This window comes from Talpa occidentalis, unplaced genomic scaffold (assembly GCF_014898055.3).
Source record: "Talpa occidentalis isolate TD23 unplaced genomic scaffold, MPIMG_talOcc4v2.1 talOcc4.11, whole genome shotgun sequence".
In the NCBI taxonomy this organism is placed as follows: domain Eukaryota; kingdom Metazoa; phylum Chordata; class Mammalia; order Eulipotyphla; family Talpidae; genus Talpa; species Talpa occidentalis.
In genome coordinates this window covers 21,552,700-21,577,367 of record NW_023601104.1, presented here as the reverse complement: position 1 = coordinate 21,577,367, position 24,668 = coordinate 21,552,700, and the positions used below count along the sequence as shown (strand labels likewise).

At 36.6% G+C, this 24,668-nt stretch overlaps 1 protein-coding gene across 1 annotated transcript in view; it reads right to left on the bottom strand.

Annotated features, from left to right (window-relative positions):
- Positions 1 to 24,668, bottom strand: part of UNC13C (unc-13 homolog C) — a 488,975-nt gene that overhangs the window by 79,265 nt on the left and 385,042 nt on the right. The window contains exons 23-24 of the mRNA XM_054701637.1: positions 15,938 to 16,015; positions 10,801 to 10,878 (exon numbers count right to left, since the gene is read on the bottom strand). Of these exons, the coding sequence (XP_054557612.1) occupies positions 10,801 to 10,878; positions 15,938 to 16,015 (156 nt within the window). The remainder of the gene's footprint in view (positions 1 to 10,800; positions 10,879 to 15,937; positions 16,016 to 24,668) is intronic.

The window sequence follows — 24,668 nt, the reverse complement described above, 5'->3', positions numbered from 1 at the left end:
TCTTCCTGGATGCCAATTTTCAAATCAGGGTTCAAGAGTCAAAGTTTCATAATTTAGTCCTCTCTACATCTGTGACTACTTATAGTTTGGGGGTAAACTATTAAACAAATTTGGAGGCGAAAGAAAAATCAGTTAAATCATATTTGGTAGTTGTTCTTATGCTGTAAACCTTAAAAGTCACTATTTTGATTCCAGTTCTTAAAAGGATGTTAATCAATATTACAAAATAACTTACACAACTATATTTACATATTTTTGAAATTAAAGTGAAAAAACAGATTTACTAACAATTTAGAAAATCTTATCCTTATATTTTGCTGTCAATAACTTACAACATGGATTAAACTTATAGAAATTCATGCAAAGCACAACATATAATAGTCTCTGAAATTTAAGTCAGTCTTATTTTGAGACTTAAATTCAAAAATCGGTTTCCTGCCATCCCGTCAATACCTATAATTCTTCTGCAAGCTAGTCTGCTATTGAAAAAGAAAAGGATAGCAGTGTAGCAACTTTTGGAAATAGAGCAAATTCCTAAGCCTTAGCTTAAATAACAGAAATTTAGAAAGATAGCAAGTGAATGTAGCAACCGTTATCAGTTTAAATTTCTGGGAGCCAGTCCAGGACCAAAAAGTCTCCCAAGTGACATATACTGGTCGTATAACCCCCAAGAACATTTTCTAATTGTAGGAAACAGGAAGAAGCATTATTTATATACCTCAGCCTTTGGGAAGCTCTAGGTTTGACTGACATGACTGAGAACATTGGAATGGGAGTAAAAAATTGCATTTGGCATCTGACACTGTTGATTATATCAAACCAATCTTTGAGGTCAATTTTACTCATATCCGGATGATTTCGAGATTGATTAGTTTCTGTCCCTCTATCAGAGCCAAAGTGATTTTTTTCTGTCCATATCTTCATGTGGGCTCATAGCCCTGACACACACACAAAATAAGAGAGAGACATTTATAGCAGTTGGAAAATTGGAATACCCTTGAGTCTCTTACTTTCTGAGAGTTTCATCAATTATAAGGGGATGATTCAGAAGGACAATTAGATGACCCTTACTTTTTAGAAGTAATACAATTACTTACAATGGTACAATTAGGCCTAAATACAATTAGGCCAATAAACCATAACTCTTCAAACCTTAAGTATATGTGGATTGCTTACCCCAGTACTAGGGAACCATGTAAGCTGAATGCTTACTGTTTTCCTCATATATCACTCTTACCAACTTCATTTATTTGGATAAAAAATTAAGGCAGTAGAAAATGTGCAAGAAATCTCTTCTATGGTTTCCTTTAGGTTTCCCACTCCTTGATACAATGTGTATGGATAGTTGATAACTACCTACACATCTCCCACATCCTAGGAAATGCCTGTGAGGGTAGAATTTTCTTCAGGAAATGGGCTTGCTACGTATTTCAAATATATGTTTAGGTTTCATAATAATTTCATATACACCGTGAGGTAGTTTAACCTGATAATGGCTTTAAAAATCATACAAAAAGGGCTAGTAGGTCAGTTAGATGACATTGTGCTCTTTTCCCATAAATTGTTAGTTTACCCTAGATAATTATAAATGGAAATTTCTTATGAAAGAATTACTTATTTACTTGAAAATAAGAAAATTATCAAACTACAACAATTTAAATACTGGATGACAGTTCCATTGTGATAGAAGCATGCATTTCTACGTTCAGAAAGGATGGCTCTATTATGTTATTCAGGCAAAATAATGGGGAATTATATCAGTTAACTATTTGATATTCATCTGATACAAATCATACAATTAAAACAGTAATTTTGAGGTCAATAAGAAAACTGGAGATCTTCCACAATAACAACAGGCATAAATATTATGCTCAACTAATTTAAAACAATTTCTTTATGCAGCAAGTTTGCCAATTTTGGAATTCTACATTTCTTTATGTGCCGCAGTTAGGAAAAATTTCCTTATCGTTACAAGCTCTCTAAAGTTTGTAAGAAATAAATTGGGCTTTGAGAGGTTATTGGCTAAATTGGTAACAGCATATGAGACAAATTATTGGCTATTCTGGAAAGGTCAGAAACTACCTAATTTTTAAACAATGATTTAAAACAGCCTATCAGTAACTATCAGTAATTATGACATAAAATATCAAAATTAAGTTGCATCATCTTATGTTAGTTAGAGCTATTATTAAAAGCAAATTGGATAATTTTTAAGGATTCAAAAATCACAGGTAATGTATTCTCAATGAGAAACTGAATAACCAAATATACCTGAAAATTCTAATTGGCTGGTAAAGAAAAAAAAAAATGGCCCTATGAAAAAAGAAATACACCCATGAAAATTTAAGGTTACCAAGTCAATTTTTGAATTTTCTGGAAAGCATTCAAAACAGATTTTTCCACAATTTTATGAAAGGTTTGGAAATTCAAAATTCTAGGCTGTTAAATGCAGTTCAAATGTCTGCACAAACCACAGACACATATGGAGTAAGTTTTTATACCACTGAGATAATTTGTATCATTGAGTTGTAGTAATATAAATAATGTCTGAAAGAGATAGCTAGTGAGCAGGATATCTTGTAAGTTCTTCTTAAGGATGGTTATGGTAATGACCAGTCTATGAAGCACAACACAGTCAGTCTGCCTGAGCACAGTGCCTACATTCCCACATGCATACTAGCCTTTTCCATTTTGATGACCAAGTTCAACATATCAAAAGTGAACTTCTTGGGCCTCCCTGGTGGCACAAGGGGTTAAACACCGCACTGTGAAGCAATCTGCAGCCTCTGAGCACGAGTTCAATCCCCCAAGTGGCCAGGGAGCAACCCACATGGCCCAGCAGACCTCTCCTGACTCACCCACTGCTCCGCTCAGCAGTGTATTTCAGTCAGCCTGCCCGTTCTGTTCTCCACTCTGTCTCTGGTGAATCCTCTCACCCCCCCCTGTATCTCTGGCCTGTACCCCAGCTCTTATATGCATAATTTTTTTTAAGTGAACTTCTTACCTGGCTATCCTTAACTTCCCTTCTTGTTGTCTCTTATTTCATTGACAGCATGTAATTATGTAAGTCAGAATTGTTTCATCTTTCTTTTTTGTCTTCTTCCACATTCATTTCAATACCAAATAAGATTGATTATATCTGTGAAATGTTTTCTCCATCTGTCCTATCCTTTTCAATTTTTGAGGTAATTTTTTTTTCTTAACATTTTTCTCTTATATTCTTACTAGTTTTCCTCTTTTATTCTATTACCCTAACATTTCCTAGAGTTTTAATAAATACAAATCTGACTACAGCATCTGCTGACCTGTCTAAATGGCTTTCAACCAGGGAAGTATGCCCAAGAAATTCCTTAAAAAATTAATCTGAGCTCTCACTATTTCTTTTATTTTGAAAATGCAACTTTCCTCCAACTCTTTTATTTGCCCCAAATCTATTCATTCTAAAATGTCTACCTTAATTTAAAATATAACAGAGAAAGCTATAAAAATTCCCTAGTGGATACAGAAGGATGTTACTCTTTGTGAAATACCCTAAATCATTGTTAGAGGATGGTGTTCAATGCAGATACTGTGGCATGTTGCCAAAAATAAAATAGCATATGATCCCCTCTTTATGGCAAACTGAAGTGCTCTGGCACTACCAATGCTACCCTGTATTTTTAAATTCCTCATAGAAGAGACCTTCACCAAGAACTTATAGGGTCATTTTTAGAGAGAGATTATGGCATTTTCCTTATCCTATTCAGATTTTCATAAGCTGTCATACTATAGTTATCAATTATATCAATTCATGTTTCAGACTTCTTGGTAACAAAAAGTTCAACATTAGTCACTATGTCTCACCTTCATTACAGCAAGCGTGCAGTAAGTCCAGCTGTCGTTATGCTTCAGATCAGCTAAATACCTTTGAGATATATTCTTCAACCCAGACAATTGAAGGGAAAAATACTGTCTTGTCCTTTACTATTCACTCAATGTTAGTTTTGAGTTAAACATATGGCAGATTTTGAATTTTTCTATTTCTCCTTCTCTGACTATTTAAAATTACACCTTGAGGCCTTATATAATTAATATGACATTATTTTCCCTTAGTAAACATTTTTTTTCTTTCTTACTATAACATGTGCACATTATCTCTCTGAACAAACAATTCAACTTCCTCTTTTTTAGAGGTGGGGAAATCAATGCTTAGGTAACATGTCATGCCACACAGCACATTTTTGGGCTACATTAGGAAAAGCAGCACTCTGAAAAGCTATGGACTTTTAAGGAATTCCCTTCTGAAAATAGTAACTAAAACTCAAATATGATAACCTCAGTGGAAAGAAATTTTGGCTGGCTATTTCCATGTATTGGCTAAATAGGAAACTGGACAGAGCAGGGATAAGTTGTGAATAGAAGACATGAGCCAGAGAATTTATGTTCAGCATTGGTTCTGTAAAAGCTCTCTTTGGCCCTCTGTCTCCCACTCAGTTGCTCACATTATTGCTTCCCTCCACTCTTTAGTGGGACTATTGGCTGATCAATCAACTAAACTGAGTACCTGCTGAACATCAAGTGATAGGAACAGAATTCCCTAGGTGAGTCATTTTTGTGACCTCTCCGTGGGCCATTCTGCCAAGGTGGAGAAGAGGAAGGATACCTAGGTGAAAGAAGTTAGTTTTACTGATATCTGCATTGATTTACGATTTGTTAAGTCAGCTATAAACAATCAAAGGGACCACAGACACTGAAATAGGTCTATTACAGACAAAAAACTCTTCTCTCCCTCTTGGTTATGGCTTGTGTTCTGTCTTCTCAAGTTTCCTTAAAGTTTTGAAAAAGGTTATTTTAAAAAGAGACTTGGCAGTGAAAAGAGTGACCCTGGAATCTCTCAGGATTACTCCAAGGGGTGAGGTTAACAAGCAGCTTGTGCCTTGGTCTGAGTTTCATTTTGTCCTGAATCAACAGCCAGTATAGCTCTCAAGCTCCTAGGTAGTATCTTTATCTTAATTTCATAAGCTTAGCAGTTAGCTGAACTTTATGTGGTATTAGTGCTAAATTCTTAATCATATTTATTAAGTCACCTCAATGCAATTTGCCTTTCTGGCCCTCATTATGCTCTTAATTTTCTATCAAGTCCAATTTGTTAAATCTAATTGCTGAGCTGTAGGAGGAGAAAGCAAGCAGGTGGTATCTGCATCCTGCCAAAATAAAAGGTCAGCACCTCCAATGGTCAGCCCTGCTTATAATCCACTGCCGTGAAACTAAAAATAACTGGTTGATTTTACTCAGCTAAAATTTGAGCTTTATTTACACAGCAAGAGGCTAGTCTTTTAATTGTTCTGGGATAAAACAGTTACAACTTTCTTTTGAAGGATATATTCAAATTTGGAAAGTCTGATGGGGTTGGCACCCCCCCCCAAATCTTATCTCTTTAATTATTCCGATTCCCCAATTAAAATAAATTTTTTGAAGACAGAGTCTGCATTTTATTATTGTATCTCTGTTGCCTTGTAAAAATTACTGCTTATAATAGGTGCTCACCAAATAAATATTTGAATTAATGAGGGGTAATCTTTCTTCAAGTTTACTGTTCTCTGTCCTGTGTTTTCAGGAGGAGATAGGCCCCAGGGGAAGAGAAGTTTAAAGTGGCCCAGGAAGGACATAAAGCATGTGGTTCCTAAATAACTTTCACTATGTGCTAAAAGGCATCTCTGCACAAATTGTTTTACAGGGTCTCTTTTTAAGCTCTATGAGGTCTAAAGCATTAAAAAAATATCTATTTCCTACCTCAAGTTTGCTTCCCTCTCCCCACCAGATTCTAAATATCAGTAGGCAGCCACACATACCTTAATCGGATGTCTTTGCAAATTGCTTTAGGAAAAAAATTTAGAGCTAAAAGAAAAATACAGCTAGTTGAAATAGTCTAATATATCTAGTATTTAATTTTATAACTTATTTTAATTTGCTAAAAAAATTAAAACAGTACATTGATTCACATTAATGTGCTAACTCATGAATTTTGTCTCTACTGATTTGAGAAAAGATGAGACAGACAAGAAACCTGAGCATAAAGATTAGCCGCCTTCCAACTGTAACACCTCACAGTCCAGGATATTTAAACAATGCTGGATATTTGTATATGACTATAAATTCCCTAGGTATATTTTGGCCATGTAGATACATACAGATACACACACACACTGCCAAATATTTATTTGCCTGCACTGTTGCATGTTGTCTCGAGGTCTGCTCAAGCACATTGAATCCCATGTGTTCTCAAGATTGATAACAGATTAAGTTGGTTAGTTAGGTGTACAGGTAAGACAAAGGGGGTATTCCAAGCCACTTCCTAATACCTGACTGGTGTTCTAAAAGCAATGAATAGTAATTCTCAAAATGCAGTCTCCTGGGAATTTGTTAGAAATGCAAATCATCAAATCCCATCCCGACTAAATTAAATGGTCTAGGAATGAAGTTCAGCTATGTTTGTCTTAATATGCTATGTTTGTTCTGACGCATGTTAAAGTTCCAAAAATACTGACTTGAAGTATTATTTCCTTTAAAACAGTCATCTACAACTCCCTATTGCCCTGCAAGTATAGAGCTGAGAGGACAGTGCTTACTAAAGTATAACAAGGGTTGCTTGGCTGAACTGAGTCCATACGGCTAAAGGGTTTACGAGGAAGCTCAATCAGCTACATGCATACACTTTAGGGTGTCATATGAAGCTTCTAATTGACACCACAATCATCACTAAACAATTAAAAATGATACAGATATATTCTCAAAGTAATAACTACACTGCTCATTAAAATATATACATTTTTAGGATAGGTAGAGCTATGTTCAAATTCATTGGCCATATTCAGCAAAGTTAATGAACCAAAAGGTTCAATCATTTGAGACATATCAATAACAATAACATTACTATTACACCTAATCAGTTAATTTTGTGATCAGCAGAATGAAATAGTTTAGCTAAGTAAACAAATTCCTCTATTCCCCCTAAATGTTTTAGTATTGACTAACTTCCAGAATTTGAAGAACTCTCAGTAATGTGTAGCAGATCCATAGATAATTATGAATTCTACCTTCGAGATGATTGCACCAGTATGATATTGTAAAGGAGTAATTCATGTTCTGCTTACACAGCACAGTCATAATTTTTCAAATTCAATTACTATGATGCAAGTTTTGTAGAGTTTCATAAACAATATCTTATGACTTCTTGAAATTAAATTTTGGTTTGATTTTCTTTTTATGTACTTGTATAAATTAGATTGCATATTGAGGAACAACTGAGTCCTTTCTGTAGGCTGTGGCAATGTTTTTATGAAAAAGTGAATATAGATTATGTATTTATTTTTAATTACTATATACTGAATTATACTTATGAAATAACTAAGCTAATGAAATAACAGATCACAATATATCTGTTTTACCTTAGAGTAATTTGAGGATAAAACAATTATTCACCAATTAGTAAAAATTATTACTGGTAATCCTGTTCATCGTTTTGTTAGGTTATAAAGGGGCAAGCAATACACTATGGGGATTATGGCGTAAATAATTTAACTTCTAGCTCACGTCAGTTCATGCCATGAGTTGCCTATTTTATCTGTTTTAGAATAGTGGCTCCCGAAACAGTTTGTACATAAAGTTACCTGAAATGTTTAGAATAGTCTCTGTTTCTCATTCCTAAAGGTTACTTGTTTCATGGTTTGTGTGCCCATTTTTTTAAAACATTCTCTAAAGTTGTTATGCCAAACATGCTCTTGATTTGTTATGTAAGAAACTATGCAAGAAAGCATGTTGGAAAGTCACTTTTCAGTAATAAAAAAGCTGATTTACTTTTTCCCCCCAAAATACAGTATTGGAACAGAATGTGCCTACATGGTCCTCTGGATACTGTGCATGCAATATGAACAGTGACTGCTTTTGGAGCCACTGTTAGTACCATCACTCCAGGATTGACAGTGTTAGGCAATATTTTGAACTTGGATTCTGTAGAGAGTTTTTCTACCAAAATCTATTTTAAACAATCTTTATGTTTTTTTGGGTGTGGTAGTGGGTAGGAAGGATTGATCTTGCAAAGAAAGAACAGCTGCCTCAACAATAGTCAGGGCAAAGTGGCAGAGAGCTGCAGCATCATGCAACCAGGCCTGCAAGCGCCCAGCACCTTGCAGAGTATCAGAGGCAAGCAACGCTTGTAGTTAGAAGCCAACTAAAACATACATGGCATTACAAACTCTTGAGCAAGTGCACAGGCAGTCATTTACTAATTAGATTTCTGTAGCAAGAAGTGCATATTCTAGCACAGATGGTGGGGGACAACATAATAAACTACTGAAAGAAGACAAATGCGATCTAGGTGGGAAGGTTTCCCTAAGCAATACCAGTCAGTGTTTTATAACCAGCTCCCCAGTGAGGAAAACCTGGAATTGGCACTATCACATTGTATTATCTTTTAAACACCATTAAACATGCCCAAATTAAGTGTGGTCTACTGCATACACTTTCACATCAAAGGGTGTCATTCTGAATAAAATCTTTTTTCATTTTTATAAAAGCCCTAAGTTAAGGAACCCACTTAGCTAATACATATATAGAAAGCTGATTGGAGGAATTCTGCCTGTTGTTTTGAGATCATGGTGCCTAGAGGAGGCTGAGTATAGCAATCAGCAAGTAACATATTTCTGTATTAATGAAGCTTATTTCTATCTGGGAAGCTGCATGTTAAACTCAGACTTTGGTTCAGGTCTTGCTCCCTACATTTCATCAATCCCTGTGTTTGCGGGGCCTGCCCAAAGCCTTTTCTTATCAACAGATGATGGAAGATGTAACTGAAAAACAAACTGTGCATAGAAAGGGACAGAGGGGCACAGAAGAGGGTTAAGAGAGGGAGAAAGGGATGAAACTACTGAAATGTAGGAAAAGAAAGGATCTCTGGGATATGCTGTATCAGTAACAAATTACACTGTTAGAAGTTAGACCTTTGTTTCATTTATCTAGTTGAATTATTCCTGTAAATGATATATGAGGAGTTTACAATTGACTTTGCAAGAATTATAAAGAAAGAAGGCACCATGCTCAGTATTTTTATCTTCATTATTTTCTCCAAAAAGAAGAGTTCTGTGATTTAACCACAGATTTGCAAGTAAATTTATAATTGAAACTTGCACATTTCAAACTGGCAAGTTTATCTGAAATAGAGTCCATTTATGACTTGTGAAGGAACCACCTTATAACATTTTTGGTTAGCAGGTAACTTGGCCCACAGCTTCCTTTACGTACAGGTTTGATTTGTCTGATTAATATTTAGTTCAGCAGTATATCACTCACATGAGATTTCAACCACAAAATAGTAATAAAATGGTAAAAATCTGAGAAATTTCTAGATATATGGCATCAAAATATTACTTCATACATAAATGATTCGTGGTCTTAAAATTTCACTTAAAGGAGATAGAAGACATTATTGATTTCTTGTGGGAAATTCTTCCTATTTTCAAAACACCAAGTACATATAAAATGTGACTATAAAACATCACTAAAATACAAAAGAGAATTTCCAGTTATGATTCCCAATTGCTTGTGTTCGCTAAATTCAGCTGAAGAACTCTACAAATGAGACTGATGCCCTCAAATTGTGCAAAAAACATTAACACACCTTTGGGAATGGAAACTTATTTGACACAAATTAAACCAAGACTGTAGTGGAGCAGAGCTCTTGAAAGTTCATTTTTAAAATGCACCTTTGTACATGGAACCTAGTGCTTCTCATTTGTGGGTGCTAATGAGGCTTGAGTATGATGAAAATGACATGGGAGACATATAAATGTCTCTTTAGGGTTAAAGGCAAAAATCACCTGTGAAGAGTTCCAATCTTAAAAAGAATTTGAGCCCTTCCAATTTAGAAAAAAAGGGATCGTGGACTTGAAACCCAAACCAACCTTGCATACACCTCACACACTTATCACCAAAAAGAACATTTTAAAATCTTAGACAGAAACATCTAGCATTCTAGCAGCCCTTAGGATTGATTTTTGAAAGGCTTGGTGGTAAGCGAAGGCCAGCTGTATAACCTTCCATCTCAGTCCTATCTGCTGTCCTCGATTCCCCACGTGCTCATGTGGGTTTGTAACAGGAAAGACTGTGACAGCAGCAGGAGTTGATGGGTGCATAGCTAGTATTTTTCACTGTCTACCTGATTGAAACAAGCAAATGAGAGTAAGTAGGAGGCACAATGGACTTTAGGTTGGGTGGTGGGGGGCATGTACAGCCAGGTAAAACATAAGATGCTTACTACCACAAACCTCATAAAAGAATCTTTCTCCTTCCTTCTTCTGCTCATGGAATTGCAAGTTAAGGATGTTGGACAAAGACATGACACATTACAGACACAGCACACATTTTTGACAGATTTTTTGATGTGTACAACAAAACACCAATACAGCAAAAACCACTAGCACCACAAAGACCAAAAATTAATACCAAGTTGACATTGTATAATATGGTAAATAAACCTACACTTTGTGGAACATTATAGATCATTAACATATAGATATGTGTGTATATGACGGTATAGCCATAAAGGCCATTGACCACCTCCCATTCACATTTCTAATGTACTTAATAATACTTGTGCAAAATAATGCCTACTTGTTAATGGGATTTTGATGTTAGAATATTATTTCCTGTTCTTTGGTTAGACCATGTAAAAACTTGATTTTGACACTTTCCACAGCAAAGAGGTAAGCGGCTAGTAATCTTTAAATAGGCATTTGGCAAAAGAAAGTATAAAAACATACTCACCTCTTTGCCTCCCATGGATTCAAACATTTTTTCCAGCTGAACTCGTAATTGTTGAATATTATTCATCAATATACAGGGCTTTAAATAGAAAAAAAAAAAGTTGTGTGAGAATCCTTTATACATGGAAATATTGCGTGAGCTTACCTTTTTTTTTTAAGATTTATTTATATACAAGAGCTGGGGTACAGGCCAGAGATGCAGGAGGGTGAGAGAATTCGCCAGAGACAGAGCGGGAGCAGAACAGGCAGAAGGACCGAAATACACTGCTGAGGGGAGCAGCAGGTGAGACAGGAGAGGTCCTTCGTGCCATGTTGGTATCTCCCTGGCCCACCGGGAATCGAACCCCCACTGCAGAGGCTGTGGACAGCTTCACAGTGCTGCGCTCAACCCGATGCGCCACTGGGGAGGCCTGATGGTGCCTCTTAACAGTTGAGAAAGGATAAGAAAAATATATTCATGCAACAAACCATTATAGAACTACTACTAGTTTTTTTTTTAATAACTTTGTGGCACTTTATACTCAGAAATTAACCTAATTTTGTTGTTAAAGATTTAAGAACAAATAAATTTAAGAAGTTTAAGTTTCTGTTATCCCACTGTTTCAAAAAACCAAAACACAACTTTAAATACCTAGATAAAAGTCCACATGTTGGTATCCAAGATGCTTTGTTATCTGGTTCCAACATGTTTTCCTTATCTCCCTCTACTGCATTCATCTTAACTCTCAATTCGAAGCCACTTATTCCCTCCCAAACACCTATGCTTTCCATATTTGGCTTAGCATGTGGCCTCTTCACTTGAACCTCTTTTGTCTGAATCATATCCATCCTTCACATTAGTGCCTTCTCTTACCCAGATTATATCCTTTTCTCACTGGACATTTGTTTTAATGTATCTTATATTTAAGCTATTTTTACTGTGTCACTCTAACTGCACTATACATTCTGTTATGTCTTTTTCTGCCTTTTTAAAAAAAATGTACACAGTACTTCATAGATTCTTACATTTAACACATGCTTAGAAAATGTTTCTAGACTAGTTCCTAAGGAGGCAGAAATATAATAATGACACCAAGATGTAAAGCTTTGTGCAAGGACTAAATGTAACCTTGAAAAGGTAGTAATTATTTATAATTGGAAAACAGAATTCAGAATAGTTATAAAATAAGTTAGTATTTGCTGGATACTGACTCCAAGGAATTGACAGATCTAGGGGAAGAAAACAAAGAAAAAAATGGATATACCTTCCAAGTTGCTAGGAAATGAGCCAATAATGAATCAGAGGGAGGCAGGCAAAGGACTTACAGGACATCAGAGAGGTGTTCTCTTCAGTGGAAAGATTTTATTATTGCTTTAACCACATTACTGACCTTTGAAAAACCTCTATTTGGTTCTTAAAGTAACCACATCCTAACATCGATTTATGAAATCATTCTAAACTTCCATTATGTTTCCTTGATTCCAACCACTTAAATCTTAGATATCCATGTTGCAAAATAAAATATTTTTCTCATTGATTCTGTTCAATATGCTGAGCCACATGTTCCACAAATGACTCTGATCTCCAGCCATGATTGAGAGTCGTTTGATTTTGGCTTAATCTTTCCTACAGCACGTGAGGTAAAACTTTCAGGAGATTTAGCATCTTGACCCAAAGTCAACAAACTGAGTCAGAAGACTTTTTCCCTGAGGGAAAATAGTCATTGACTTGAGGAAAGATTGGCTTGAATTTGGACAGTGCTAGCAAGAAGAACACTAAGGTCAAAGAAATATGATGACTCTTCATGACAAGCCCACAAGGAGGAAAGATTTTATCATCTGTCCCCAGGGCCTAAGTGAGCTGGATAGACTCTTCTATGACTATTTGCCATTAACATGTAAGCATATCTTTTTTGGGTCAAATTACATATGTATCAGCTTTATAAATAAAACTCATCCCCTAAGCCTTCTTACTATGATCATTTCTTATAGAAAAGAGCTACTAAGAAACAAATGAATATAGACACTTGGGCTGCTACTGACCCCAGGTAAGCCTGCGTAGGTAAAAGAGATGCCTTTATCCAGGGGGAGATAGTTCTCTCTTTAAGATTTATTTTATTTATTTATGCATATAAGAACTGGGGTGTAGGCCAGAGATGAGGGGGATAAAAGGATTCACCAGAGACAGAGTGGGGAGCAGAACAGGCAGATTGACTGAAATACATTGCTGAGGGGAGCAGCGGGCGAGACAGGAGAGGTCGGCTGCACCACGTGGGTTAGCTCCCTGGCCGGGGATAGAACTTGTGCTGCAGTGGCTGGCAGTAGCTTGCAGCATTGAGACTTAACCTCTTGCACTACCAGAGAGGCCCAGACTTTTCTCTTTCATAAGCCTTCCCTGACCTTGAATGTTAAACTTTCAATTTTATTAAGCTAATTCATCAGATCACTACTGAGAATTTAATTACACAAATCTACCTTAAACCTAGTTGTGCAACAGATTTTACTTTATAAACCTCTATAGTAAATGAAAAAGAGACACAAAAATAAAACCCAAAAGAACATCCCCCACAGTAAAGAACAGTAACAATTCAGAAGTTTCATTTGTTGATGAGTTTAGTTAAGTATCCTTTATTTGATGTCAACGTGTACTCTTTATAGTTGTATATTTGGCTTTTCCACTAAAATTATCAGAATGATTGTATTTTACTTAAATCTGGAACATAGTTAGAATCTTAAAATACAATGAACATAGAAGTTATGTTCAGATATGGTAATTTCTAGATGACCTAAATGTTTCTGAATTGATTTTGAAATTTTTGTACCTTTTTCAAGTATTTCATGTTTAGATAATGTTGTTTTGTTATGTTACAGTAGACAGTTTTCTGACAGACATTTTGTTTAACTGTCTTCCTTAATTCTAACACTCAAAAAGCAAATTGTATGATATATCTTAAAAGATGTCTATCTTTGAAAGTTTCAACCTCAACTTCCAGATGAAAAATACATATTTCCATCCACCTACCTACCTATCTGAGAAAAGAAGATTTAATGTCCTTGGTATTCAAAGAAAAGTAAATCAATAGTTATGTGTGTGTCGGACCTCTCCTGGTGGTGCAGGTGGTTGAGCGCAGCACTGTGAAGCTGTTTGCAGCCTCTGCAGTGCCGGTTCGATCCCAGCTGTCTGGCGAGGGTCCCGCATGGCGCGGCAGACCTCTCTTGTCTCGCCCACTGCTCCCCTCAGCAGTGTATTTCGTCTGTCTGCCTGTTCTGTTCCCCACTCTGTCTCTGGTGAATCCTATCACCATCCCGCGCATCTGGCCTGTACCCCGGTTCTTGTATAAATAAATAAATCTTAAAAAAAATGTTTTGTGTATGTATAACATTGACATGTTGTATACAACAAATGTACAACACATGTCAATGTGGTCTAGCAAAAAGCATAAACAAGCAGCTAATTGATATTCCTTCATGGAAAAGCTAAAATGAATTTGGCATTTGAGTGATAGTCTAAGACTGGCCAAGACAACAGTAATTAGGGAAGAAAAGCCTTAAAGGAAAAGGAAGTTCCTGTGCTATATTTGCAAGGGTACTTTTTTATAAAAGTTTGATTTTGAAAACTATAAACTTTTTTTTTAACATTTTATTTATTCATTTATACAAGCACTGGGTACAGTCAGAAGAGCGGGAGGGTGAGAGAATGCACCAGAGCCAGAGCGGGGAGCAGAACAGGCAGACTGACAAAATACACTGCTGAGGGGAGCAGCGGGCGGCAGGAGAGGTCTGCCCTCCATGTGGGACCCTCGACGGTGGCTGGGGATCGAACCAGCGCTGCAGAGGCTGCGGGCAGCCCAGCGCTCAACCGCTGCACCACCAAGGGAAGCCCGAAAACTATAAACACTCTTAAAATAAATTACACTCATTGCAGTATTGGTACCAGAACTAAAATAATTGGTATCAGCAGGAAGAATACAGATAATACAATTAACACTGATTTATGATCTTTTTCTCAGTTTTTTTGAAATATACAGTAGAACATTAAGAAATAAAGTGTAAGGTTATAGTTTTTTGGTTTTTTTTTTTAAAGGCTAATAGTCCTTTCAGAATGACAGGAATTGTCCTTGATAATTCACAGCTATCAAACTCTTCACATTGACTCTTCTCCTAAAACAATTTTTCTCAAATTGTCTGACACTGTTTTATTTTCATATATATTATCCTTTAAAAATGTAGAAAATTCATTCAGTAAATATCTCTTACCTATTAAAGTATTAATAATCAATGGCAATTAGAGCTATCTGCTGAAATACTTGCAAATTTTAATGAAATGTTTGGGCAGCATATTAAGAGAAAGAAGAATCTTCTGGGACCCTCAAGAAACATTAAAACTACTTATCTTAATGAGCTGTCAGCAAAAGGCCAATGAGGTTTCAGGGGGAACACAAGGTTTTTTTTAGAATTGTCTTTTAGACTTACCTGATTGGACTGATTTCTTTCTCTTTAAAACTCTTGTGCTGACTTGAGTGTTTTATTCCCATAATTTTCCTGACATATTTCTCCTAATGTTACATATAGTGTATTAAGATAGATTTCACCTTCCACCATAAAATAACAGTTGACATATTCTAAACCACTTTATCTTGTTTATCTTTTTGCCTTTTAAAAGTTAAAATACTACTTTGGATTTTATAAACATTTTCACAATCATCCAAAAAATAGGAGATTAATAAATCAGTAGAAATCAGCACCCTTACATTTACTATCCTACTCAACTTAAATAAAACTGAAAGATTAAATTACACATTTTAGTATTGGTACCAAAACTAAAATAATTGGTATCAACAGTAAACATCTTTTTAACTCCTATTCCATCCTTACCTCCATTTTACACATATGTGGATTTTCAATTATGTATGATTCTTTTTTCCTTATCATCACAGAAAGACCAGATTGGCTCATATTAATATGCTCTGAATCTTCCTCTGAATTCAGTATTATAACCAATTTAGAAGTACAAGAGAAGTTTTTCAGACAATCTATTGGGATCCCTATTTCCTATCATCTTGCATGAAAGCAGAAAGAAAACAATTTATCTTGCTTATACGTTTGAATAAGTGGCTCTCAAGTGAAGAATAATTCAAAGTAGAGACATTTTTACTTACCACATTTTCTTTATCACAATATGAACTGAAATCACTTGATACAATTGCAGCATACTGAAGCAGAACTTTATTGATAGTCTGGGGAGGAAAGATGAAATGTATCCAGGTAAGTACATAGCTTTATATATATACATTATCCAGAATAAAAGTAAGCAGGCAGATTTTCCATGTCTTTTTTGACTGAAAGAGGCCATCTGAGTTATTAAATCCTGCCAAAAAAAAGAGGATCTCAATCAAGCTTTTAGATAATTTCCTGTATTTCTGAATACATTGAGAAGATAGTCCATATGGATTCATTTTAGCACAACTACTCCATCACACATATCTTTAGTTATAACTTTATCAAATACTCAGAAGATAGATACTATCTTTTGACAGCCCCCTCTATGCTTGTAGATTTATTACCCTAATGATGCCCAGTTTTGTTGTTTTTCTGAAATGACACCTTATGCTTTGAATCATCTCTCCTGGTTTCTAGTAACTAACCACCCCCTCTGCACTACCATTCCTATTACTGACACATATACACTATGCCAAAATTCTTTGATCATTCCCATACATATTAATAATGAGTATTTTCAGATATATTCTCTAATGTTGAGCCTTATCAAACACCATTTCTTAAAACCTAAACTTTAGCTTTAATTGCATATTATTACAATATATTTACCTTTACTGTTTTGACATATGATTTGTTAAAAATATCACCTAATCTTTATCTTTTCTGTTCTTTTCTGTACTTTTTAATCCTAATCCACATTTTCCTTCTCCATCTAATAACTATTTCTGAGCATAAGGATACCCCCTGCTTCCATTAATTATGCAGAACAAGGGAAAATCAACAAACACTGTTATGTATTTTTTAAAGATTTTTTTATTTATGCATACAAGAGCTGGGGTATAGGCCAGAGATGCGGAGCAGAACAGGCAGACCAACCGAAACACACTGCTGAGTGGAGCAGCGGGCAAGTCAGGAGAGGTCTGCTGTGCCATGTGAGTTGCTTGTGGATTACTTCATAGTGTGGTGCTTAACCCCTTGCACCACCAGGGAGGCCCCAAACACTGTTATATTTTATAAAAATTACTTCAAGATGATATTAACAGCTTCCATCTTATTGCTTTTACTTATATAGTCTGAATTATCACTCGAGTGAGATGCAATTTTCTTAGAAGAGAAATAGCAACAATGATATATAGACACCACCTTTCATGGAAAAGCAAGGACAAAAGGTTTTTGTGTTGGTATAAGATCTACATTTGAATTTTCTTTGTGGCTCAAATCTACAAATCAGAATTCACCAAATGTGACTGTAAGTTTGCTTCATAGAATTAAAAACTACGGAAACCTGAATAATAATAGGCAGGAAGAAAATAGGTTATAATAGGCAGAAAGAAAATTGATATTTTGTGGAAGGGCATAGAAAAATGATAACATGGATCAACTTAAATGGAGAATCAGACTTGGGAGATGGGAAATCAAGCAGCAGACTAATAAATCTAGGAAAACAGATGACTGAATAGACCTCAGCCTTTCCCAAAAATAGCTGTTGAAATTTTACTTTAGCTGTAATATTGAAAATGTCTTTGGAAGTTACCTAAGGGGTACTACTTCACTTGTACATATTAATATCAGTTGCAATTTTCAGGTTATAATGATAAACTGTAGAAGTCATTTCATCATATTTTAAAAACAAGAACAACAACCCCCATCCCCCTAAATTTAGGAACTTATAAGAGATGGCTTCTGCTGCACTTAAAAGGTTCAGAAAGGATGACTAAAATACTTCCAAGACTCACTTTGCTCTGATTTGACATGCAGTTACTGTGTTATCCCGTGGGAAGACCATTAATTACTCAAAGTCATGGTTACCTGAGCTAATGCTATGCTAGTAGAGCAGGCTAAATATATTGCCGAAACCCCAGTAGGTCCATCTAGGGTATTAATTACTCTTGTGATCACTAAGAGACCTAGTTCAAGAATCTTTTCAGTCACATTTTATGCATTTCCTTAGAACAAAAAAAAACAAGCCGGGCCTCCCTGGTGGCTCAAGGGGTTAAGCACAGCACTATGAAGCTATCTGCAGCATCTGCAGCATGAGTTCAATCCCTGGCCAGCCAGGAAGCTACCCACATGGCGAAGCAGACCTCTCCTGTCTCGCCTGCCGCTCCCTTCAGCAGTGTATTTTAGTTGATCTGCCTGTTCTGCTCCCCACTGTCTGTGGTGAATCCTTTCACCCTCTGCAACTCTGGCCTATACCCCAGTTCTTTTATGCATAAATAAATAAATCTTTAAAAGAAAAAGGACAAGAAGACAGTGTATTATCTCTGAAGTTACATTTCTAACACTATTTTAACCCAGCCAACATAAGATAGAATCCCCCATAGATGCCTAGATGTGGCCCATGAATGGTGACGCTCTGTTCTCCAAATTACCAGAGTCTGATCACACTCAGCTAAAAATGGCACAGATGAAATTCAAACAGCCAGACTCACAGCTAGGACACAGTAATTGTTGATTTGTTTTAAAGTAATATTGAATATTTCATTATTTCATCTCTCTCTCTTTTAATAGTAAACTACCCATATTTGACAAGAGCTGTTCAGTCATAGGAATGTTCACCATCCCTGTGAATTCTTGAAATTTGAAATATTTGTTTGGTACCTTATTCAGTTTTATATATTCTTTTCTAAGAACAAATCATTCCTTTAGTTCCATTTTAGAATGCTAAATCTTCTAAAATATCTGTAGATACATTAATATGTCTTCTCTCCAGATAATGGCTTACATTAATATAAATCCCACAAAGAGAATTTGATTTCAGTACATTTTGAAGTAAGTAACCCAAACCTAAGAATGTGGGGTTTTCAAAACCTCTGGTCTTACTAAGATGATAGGAAATAAAGCCTAGTAGTCTGAAGTTATTGTGAAATAGCTATAATTATATTGTTGCATTTTTATTTTTATACCATCCCAATAAAACAGAATTTTCTTCTAAATTAAAATTACTAATTTCTGTTTTTCCCAAAATGTTTTTATATTGTTGCTACATTATTTCCTTTGGTAAGAACTGGTTAGTATTAGATTTCCATGGAACTTTCAAAATTGTATACATAAGACCACACAGCTCAGTAACACATACAGTCTAGTTCTTTTCTTCTTGCCTAAGTGAATGTCTTTTACTGGTTGTGGTTCTAACATGACCCTCTCTATGGCCTCCTACTCTTTTATATTCCCTACCAGTCCACTTGGTTATAGGTTGAGCTTTATAGCTGGAAAAAGATGACAGCTACTAAGAAGAGAAGGGTAGTCCGTGAGCGCCGGGGCGCCCCGAGGCAGCGTGTGGCGGGCTCTGGCCAGGAGACTCCCGGACCCCGGCAGCTGCCTCCGTCCTCTGTGCTGGACCCCATCGCCCTCCCAGCGCCGCTCCAGAGCCCTCGCGCGTCTGTGAGAGCAGCGACAATGGACGAATCTCTGGTCACAACCTCAGGAGATTTTTTAAGTGTGATTTGAAACCACTGCCATCCATGGAGGGCCTGGAAAGATCTTAGAATGTTGGCAGGTAGCATTTTTAATAACAAATGTCATATGTCCTTGGGCAGCTTCTAGGAGCAAGGAAGGCAAACAGAATGTATACTGATGGGAGAAGAGACGGTGGTACTAGAAGACACTTAGGAGCTAAGAAATATCTGGAGGATATGGAGAGAGAAATCACTGCCCCTTCCAAGATGATTCTGAACAACCACACAAACTATTCTTTAATGCCCAGAAATGTATGGCTTCTTCTACTTTATCCATTTCTTCTATACAACATGAAGAAAACAAGTGCAAAGGATAGACTAAGGTCATGGACTACAGGTGCTTTGCTGGTTTCTAAATTCCTGCTATGAGTGAGACCATCCAGTGTTTTTCGTCTTCTTTCTGGCTTATTTCGCTGAGCATGATCCCTTCCAGCGCCATCCATGTTGCTGCAAATGGCATGTGTTTATCTTTTTTGAATGCTGAGTAATATTCCATGGTGTATATGGACCACATCTTCTTGATCCAGTCATCTATTTTGGGGCATTTGGGTTGTTTCCAAAGCTTAGCTATTGTAAATAGTGCTGCTATAAACACGGGTGCAGGTGCCCTTTGGAATTAATGTTTCTGTGTCCTTTGGGTAAATACCTAGGAGTGGAATTGCTGGATCATATGGAAGCTCTATGTTTAGTAGGTCCAGAAATCTCCACACAGCTTTCCCTAGTGGCTGGACCAGTTTGCACTCCCACCAGCAGTGCAGGAGAGTTCCTTTTTCTCTACAACCTCACCAACATTTGTTGTTGCTAGTTTTTTAATATGTGCCATTCTCACTGGTGTAAGATGGTACCTCATGGTAGTTTTGATTTGCATGTCCCTGATTACAAGTGATGTTGAACATTTTTTCATATGCCTGTTGGCCATTTGCATTTCCTCTTCAGAGAAGTTTCTTTTTAGCTCTTCTGCCCATTTTGTGACTGGGTTGTTTTTTTTTTTTTTTTGAGTCTCTTCAGCTCGCTAAGAGCATTCATTATTCTATGAGGACATCAGAAGTCTGCATACTTAAATCTCTAGAAACTTCTAAATACTGATTTTACACATGATCATCACCAAAGAAATCTTTCAGGATCAGTACAATCCTGATTACTTTCTGAACTGTGTAGGTTTTTCTTCTGATTCATCAATGAAAAATACTTGTTTTAGAATTGAAAAATCCCCATACTTTGCCCCCTCTTGTCACCGATGAAGACATGGAGGTGCCGCTGAAAGCCATCTTCCCTCAGCGCCCACTGGGCCTTAGGAGGAGACAGTGATGATCACTGAGGGAAGGGCAGCCATAGTCTCTTCTGACTTGCTGGAGAAGCAGCTGTCAGTAATTCTCCTGAAGCCGCCTAATAAAGGTTAAAGGTTCCATTTAACTAAGCCCCTAGCGGGGCCTCCAGGATGGCTTAGGGGTTAGGCTCAGCGCTCAGCGCTCTCACCGCTGTGGCCTGAGTTCAAGCCCCGGCCAGGGAGCTACCCGCAAGGAGCGTGGGAGTTAGCCCCCTTAAGGGGGCATGGAGCTAGAGCGCATGTGGTGCAGCAGAAGGTCTCTTCTCTCTGTGCCTGCTGCTCCGCTATGCTCTGTGCTTCAGATCTCCCCTCGCCCCGCCCCGCCCTTCCACAAGTCTTCCTAATAAAATCTGACACATAGATACTCCTGAGTGCCTACACCAAATAATGAGAATATCAGTCGTGATTAAGAACTATCATGCCATGAAAAAATGTTCAACATCACTTGTCATCAGGGAAATGCAAATCAAAACTACCATGAGATACCATCTTACACCAGTGAGAATGGCACATATTAAAAAAACTAGCAACAACAAATGTTGGCGAGGGTGTGGAGAAAAAGGAACTCTTCTGCACTGTTGGTGGGAGTGCAGACTGGTCCAACCACTATGGGAGCTGTGTGGAGATTTCTGGACCTACTAAACATAGAGCTTCCATATGATCCAGCAATTCCACTCCTAGGTATTTACCCAAAGGACACAGAAACATCAATTCCAAAGAGCACCTGCACCCCTATGTTTATAGCAGCACTGTTTACAATAGCTAAGCTTTGGAAACAACCCAAATGCCCAAAAATAGATGACTGGATCAAGAAGATGTGGTACATATACACCATGGAATATTACTCAGCATTCAAAAAAGATAAACACATGCAGTTTGCAGCAACATGGATGGCACTGGAAGGGATCATGCTCAGCGAAATAAGCCAAAAAAGAAAAATACCGGATGGTCTCACTCATAGCAGGAATCTAGAAAACTTAAATAAGGGACCAGGAAAATGAATATAAGAAAGTGAAAATCAAAATCAACAAAAATCTATGAAACAGAGACACTTTTGGGGGGGTGGGGTGCGGGAGGGGAGGGATTGGGATCAGAATGGGGGGGTTGCAATTGTATGGGGAATATAAAAATTAAAAAAAAAAAACTACCATGCCACTAAACACCCCTCCATATGTAAAGCATCTATTACCCCGTAGTACCTTTGAGTTTTTAATTTTGGCATTTGATGTATATTATAAATCAACTACACCAATGACTGTTTTGTTCTTTAAGTCAGCCTTAATATTCTCATACAAATCATATAAACATACTATGAGTTTTAATAAAAAAAAAGAAGAGAAGGGTAAACTAGAGTTCAGAGCCTAGGGGTACCAGTTCAGCTTTCCTTCCACACTTTCTCAGTGGCTCCAGGTTTTTACCTTATATAACCTTATGCCTGACTATTCCAAGGGTGAACTCTAGTTACTTTTCTAACATTATGTGCAATTACAATAGTATGTGACTAAATACATTAACTCTGAGATTAAATTCTCTTATGATCCTGTTCCACTTTAAGTCCTACAGAGTTCCAAGAATAGCATGTGACATACCTTTTTGAACACTATCCCTAATGACCCTGTTTCATTCTTTTCTTGGCAGTCACCCAAAATACAGTGCTACTTAAGAAAAGACTTAGACAAATTTTTAGAATAATTTACTGCAGAATATACTGAAAAATTAAAATCTGATGCTACCAAGGAAGTCCTCTGGAAATGATACAAATAAGAAATTTTTAAATATTATCTTATAAAATGGAAGGTTACCTTAGTCTTCCTAATTAACAGAACTGCAAGAGTGGAGTTCAAAATATTTCAAGTCAGATAATGTATCACAATTTAGGCTGATCATTTATCTGCTTAAAAGCTTTCATGAGCTCCTTATTTTCTAGTAGGTTCAGTCATTTTGCCTATTCAAGACTCTTTACGAAGTGGGTCTACCTTTCCTCACAAGCATTAGCCTCATATGAAGCCAGTGCTCCCTTCTTATTGAAACTTCTCATGCTGCAACCTATGACTTACAGAATGGTGGACAGTAACAAAAATTCTCTCCTTGGTCAAGCTCTGGATAGGTTCCTGTGAGCCCTCTTCTCACCTTTGGCCTACAAATACTGAACAAAACAATAATACAACAGCTCAAGATAGCAACTTGAGGTTGATCCTAGATACCCTTAAAATGTCCGTAGACATAAAAGTTGATGCTGCTTCATGCTGGACTCTTGCCTGTTGCAACTGTATATTACTGATTAGTTTGCACTTACCATTCTAAATAGTGTCTGGCTTTGTTTAGCTCTTTCCCCTAAAGAATTACTCAACTTATACCTCCTCCCTGGTGGCACAAGGGGTTAAGCACAGCACTGTGAAGCAATCCGCAGCCTCTGTAGCACGAGATCGATCCCCGACCAGCCAGGGAGCTAACCCACATGGTGAAGCAGACCTCTCCTGTCTTGCCCGCTGCTCCCCACTCTGTCTCTGGTGAATTCTCTTACCCCCCCCACACCTCTGGCCTGTACCCCAGTTCTTGTATGCATAAATAAATCTTTAAAAATTACTCAATTCATGTCTGATGTGTGAGCAAGAAAGAAATCTTTGAGGTGTTAGAACTTGAAGATTCTTGCTGTACTTGTTAACATAAACTATACTACACAACTATAAAGATAACTATCCAGTAAGAAGCCTTTCCTAATCCATCTATCAGTGAACCATGTTTATACTTTTCTAAGAACCTGGTTCAATGACAGGGTCAGCTTCAAGTCTTCCATTCATAATGGACTTCCAATGATGATGAAAAATGTAATTACATATTCTCTTTTTTATGACTGCTGTTAAAAGTAGTGACATGTTAAATGTATACATCCATTATGAACTCTGTGTCCCCTAAAATTCATATGTTGAAATCCTAATACCCAGTATTTCAGAATGTCACTGTTTAGACATAAGGACTTTAAGAAATTATTTAGTTAAAATGAGGCCATTAGAGTGAATTCTTATCCAATCTAACTGGTAACTTGCTAAGAGGAGGAAATCTGAACATACATAGAAATACCAGAGGCCTTCAAAGATACACTAATACCTTTTCTTATCAATGCTTCCAAAAAGCTGAGGAAAAGAAAATACTTCTAAACACATTTTTATGAGGCTAACATTACAGTGATGCCAAAAAAATGGCAAGGACATCAGAAAAAATTTGCAGACCAATAGCCTTGAGGAATACAGATGCAAATCCTCAACACAATGCATTCAACAATGCATTAAAAGGATCATTCATTAGAAAGTGAGATTAAATTCAGGGATTCAAGGAAAGTTCAACATCTGAAAATCAATCACTGTAAGTCACCACATCAACAAAAGGAAAGATAAAAATCAAGTGATTATATCAATAGATGCAGAGAAAGCATTTGATAAATTTAACATCCATTTATGATAAAGGGCCTCAAAAATGGGTTAGAAGGGACATATGGAAACATAATAAAAGCCATATATGACAAATTCACAGGTGATATCGTACTCAATAGTGAAAAACTGGAAGCTTTTCCTCTAAGATCTGGTATGTGAACGGGATGTCCTCTTTCATCAATACTTTTTAACATAGTATTAGAAATACTAGGTAGAGCAGTCAGGAAAGAGAAAGATATAAAAAATGCAATCTAAGTAAAATTGTCATTATAAATCAGTAAATTGGCGGGTTACAAAATAAATCTACAAAAATAAGTTGTGTTCCATATGCAAACAATGAACAAAGATGAGAAAGACATCAAGAAAACAATCCCCATTACTATCTCATCCCAGAAATATGCCAAACAAATGAGGTGAAGGACCAATACAATGAAAAACATAAGACATTTTTGAA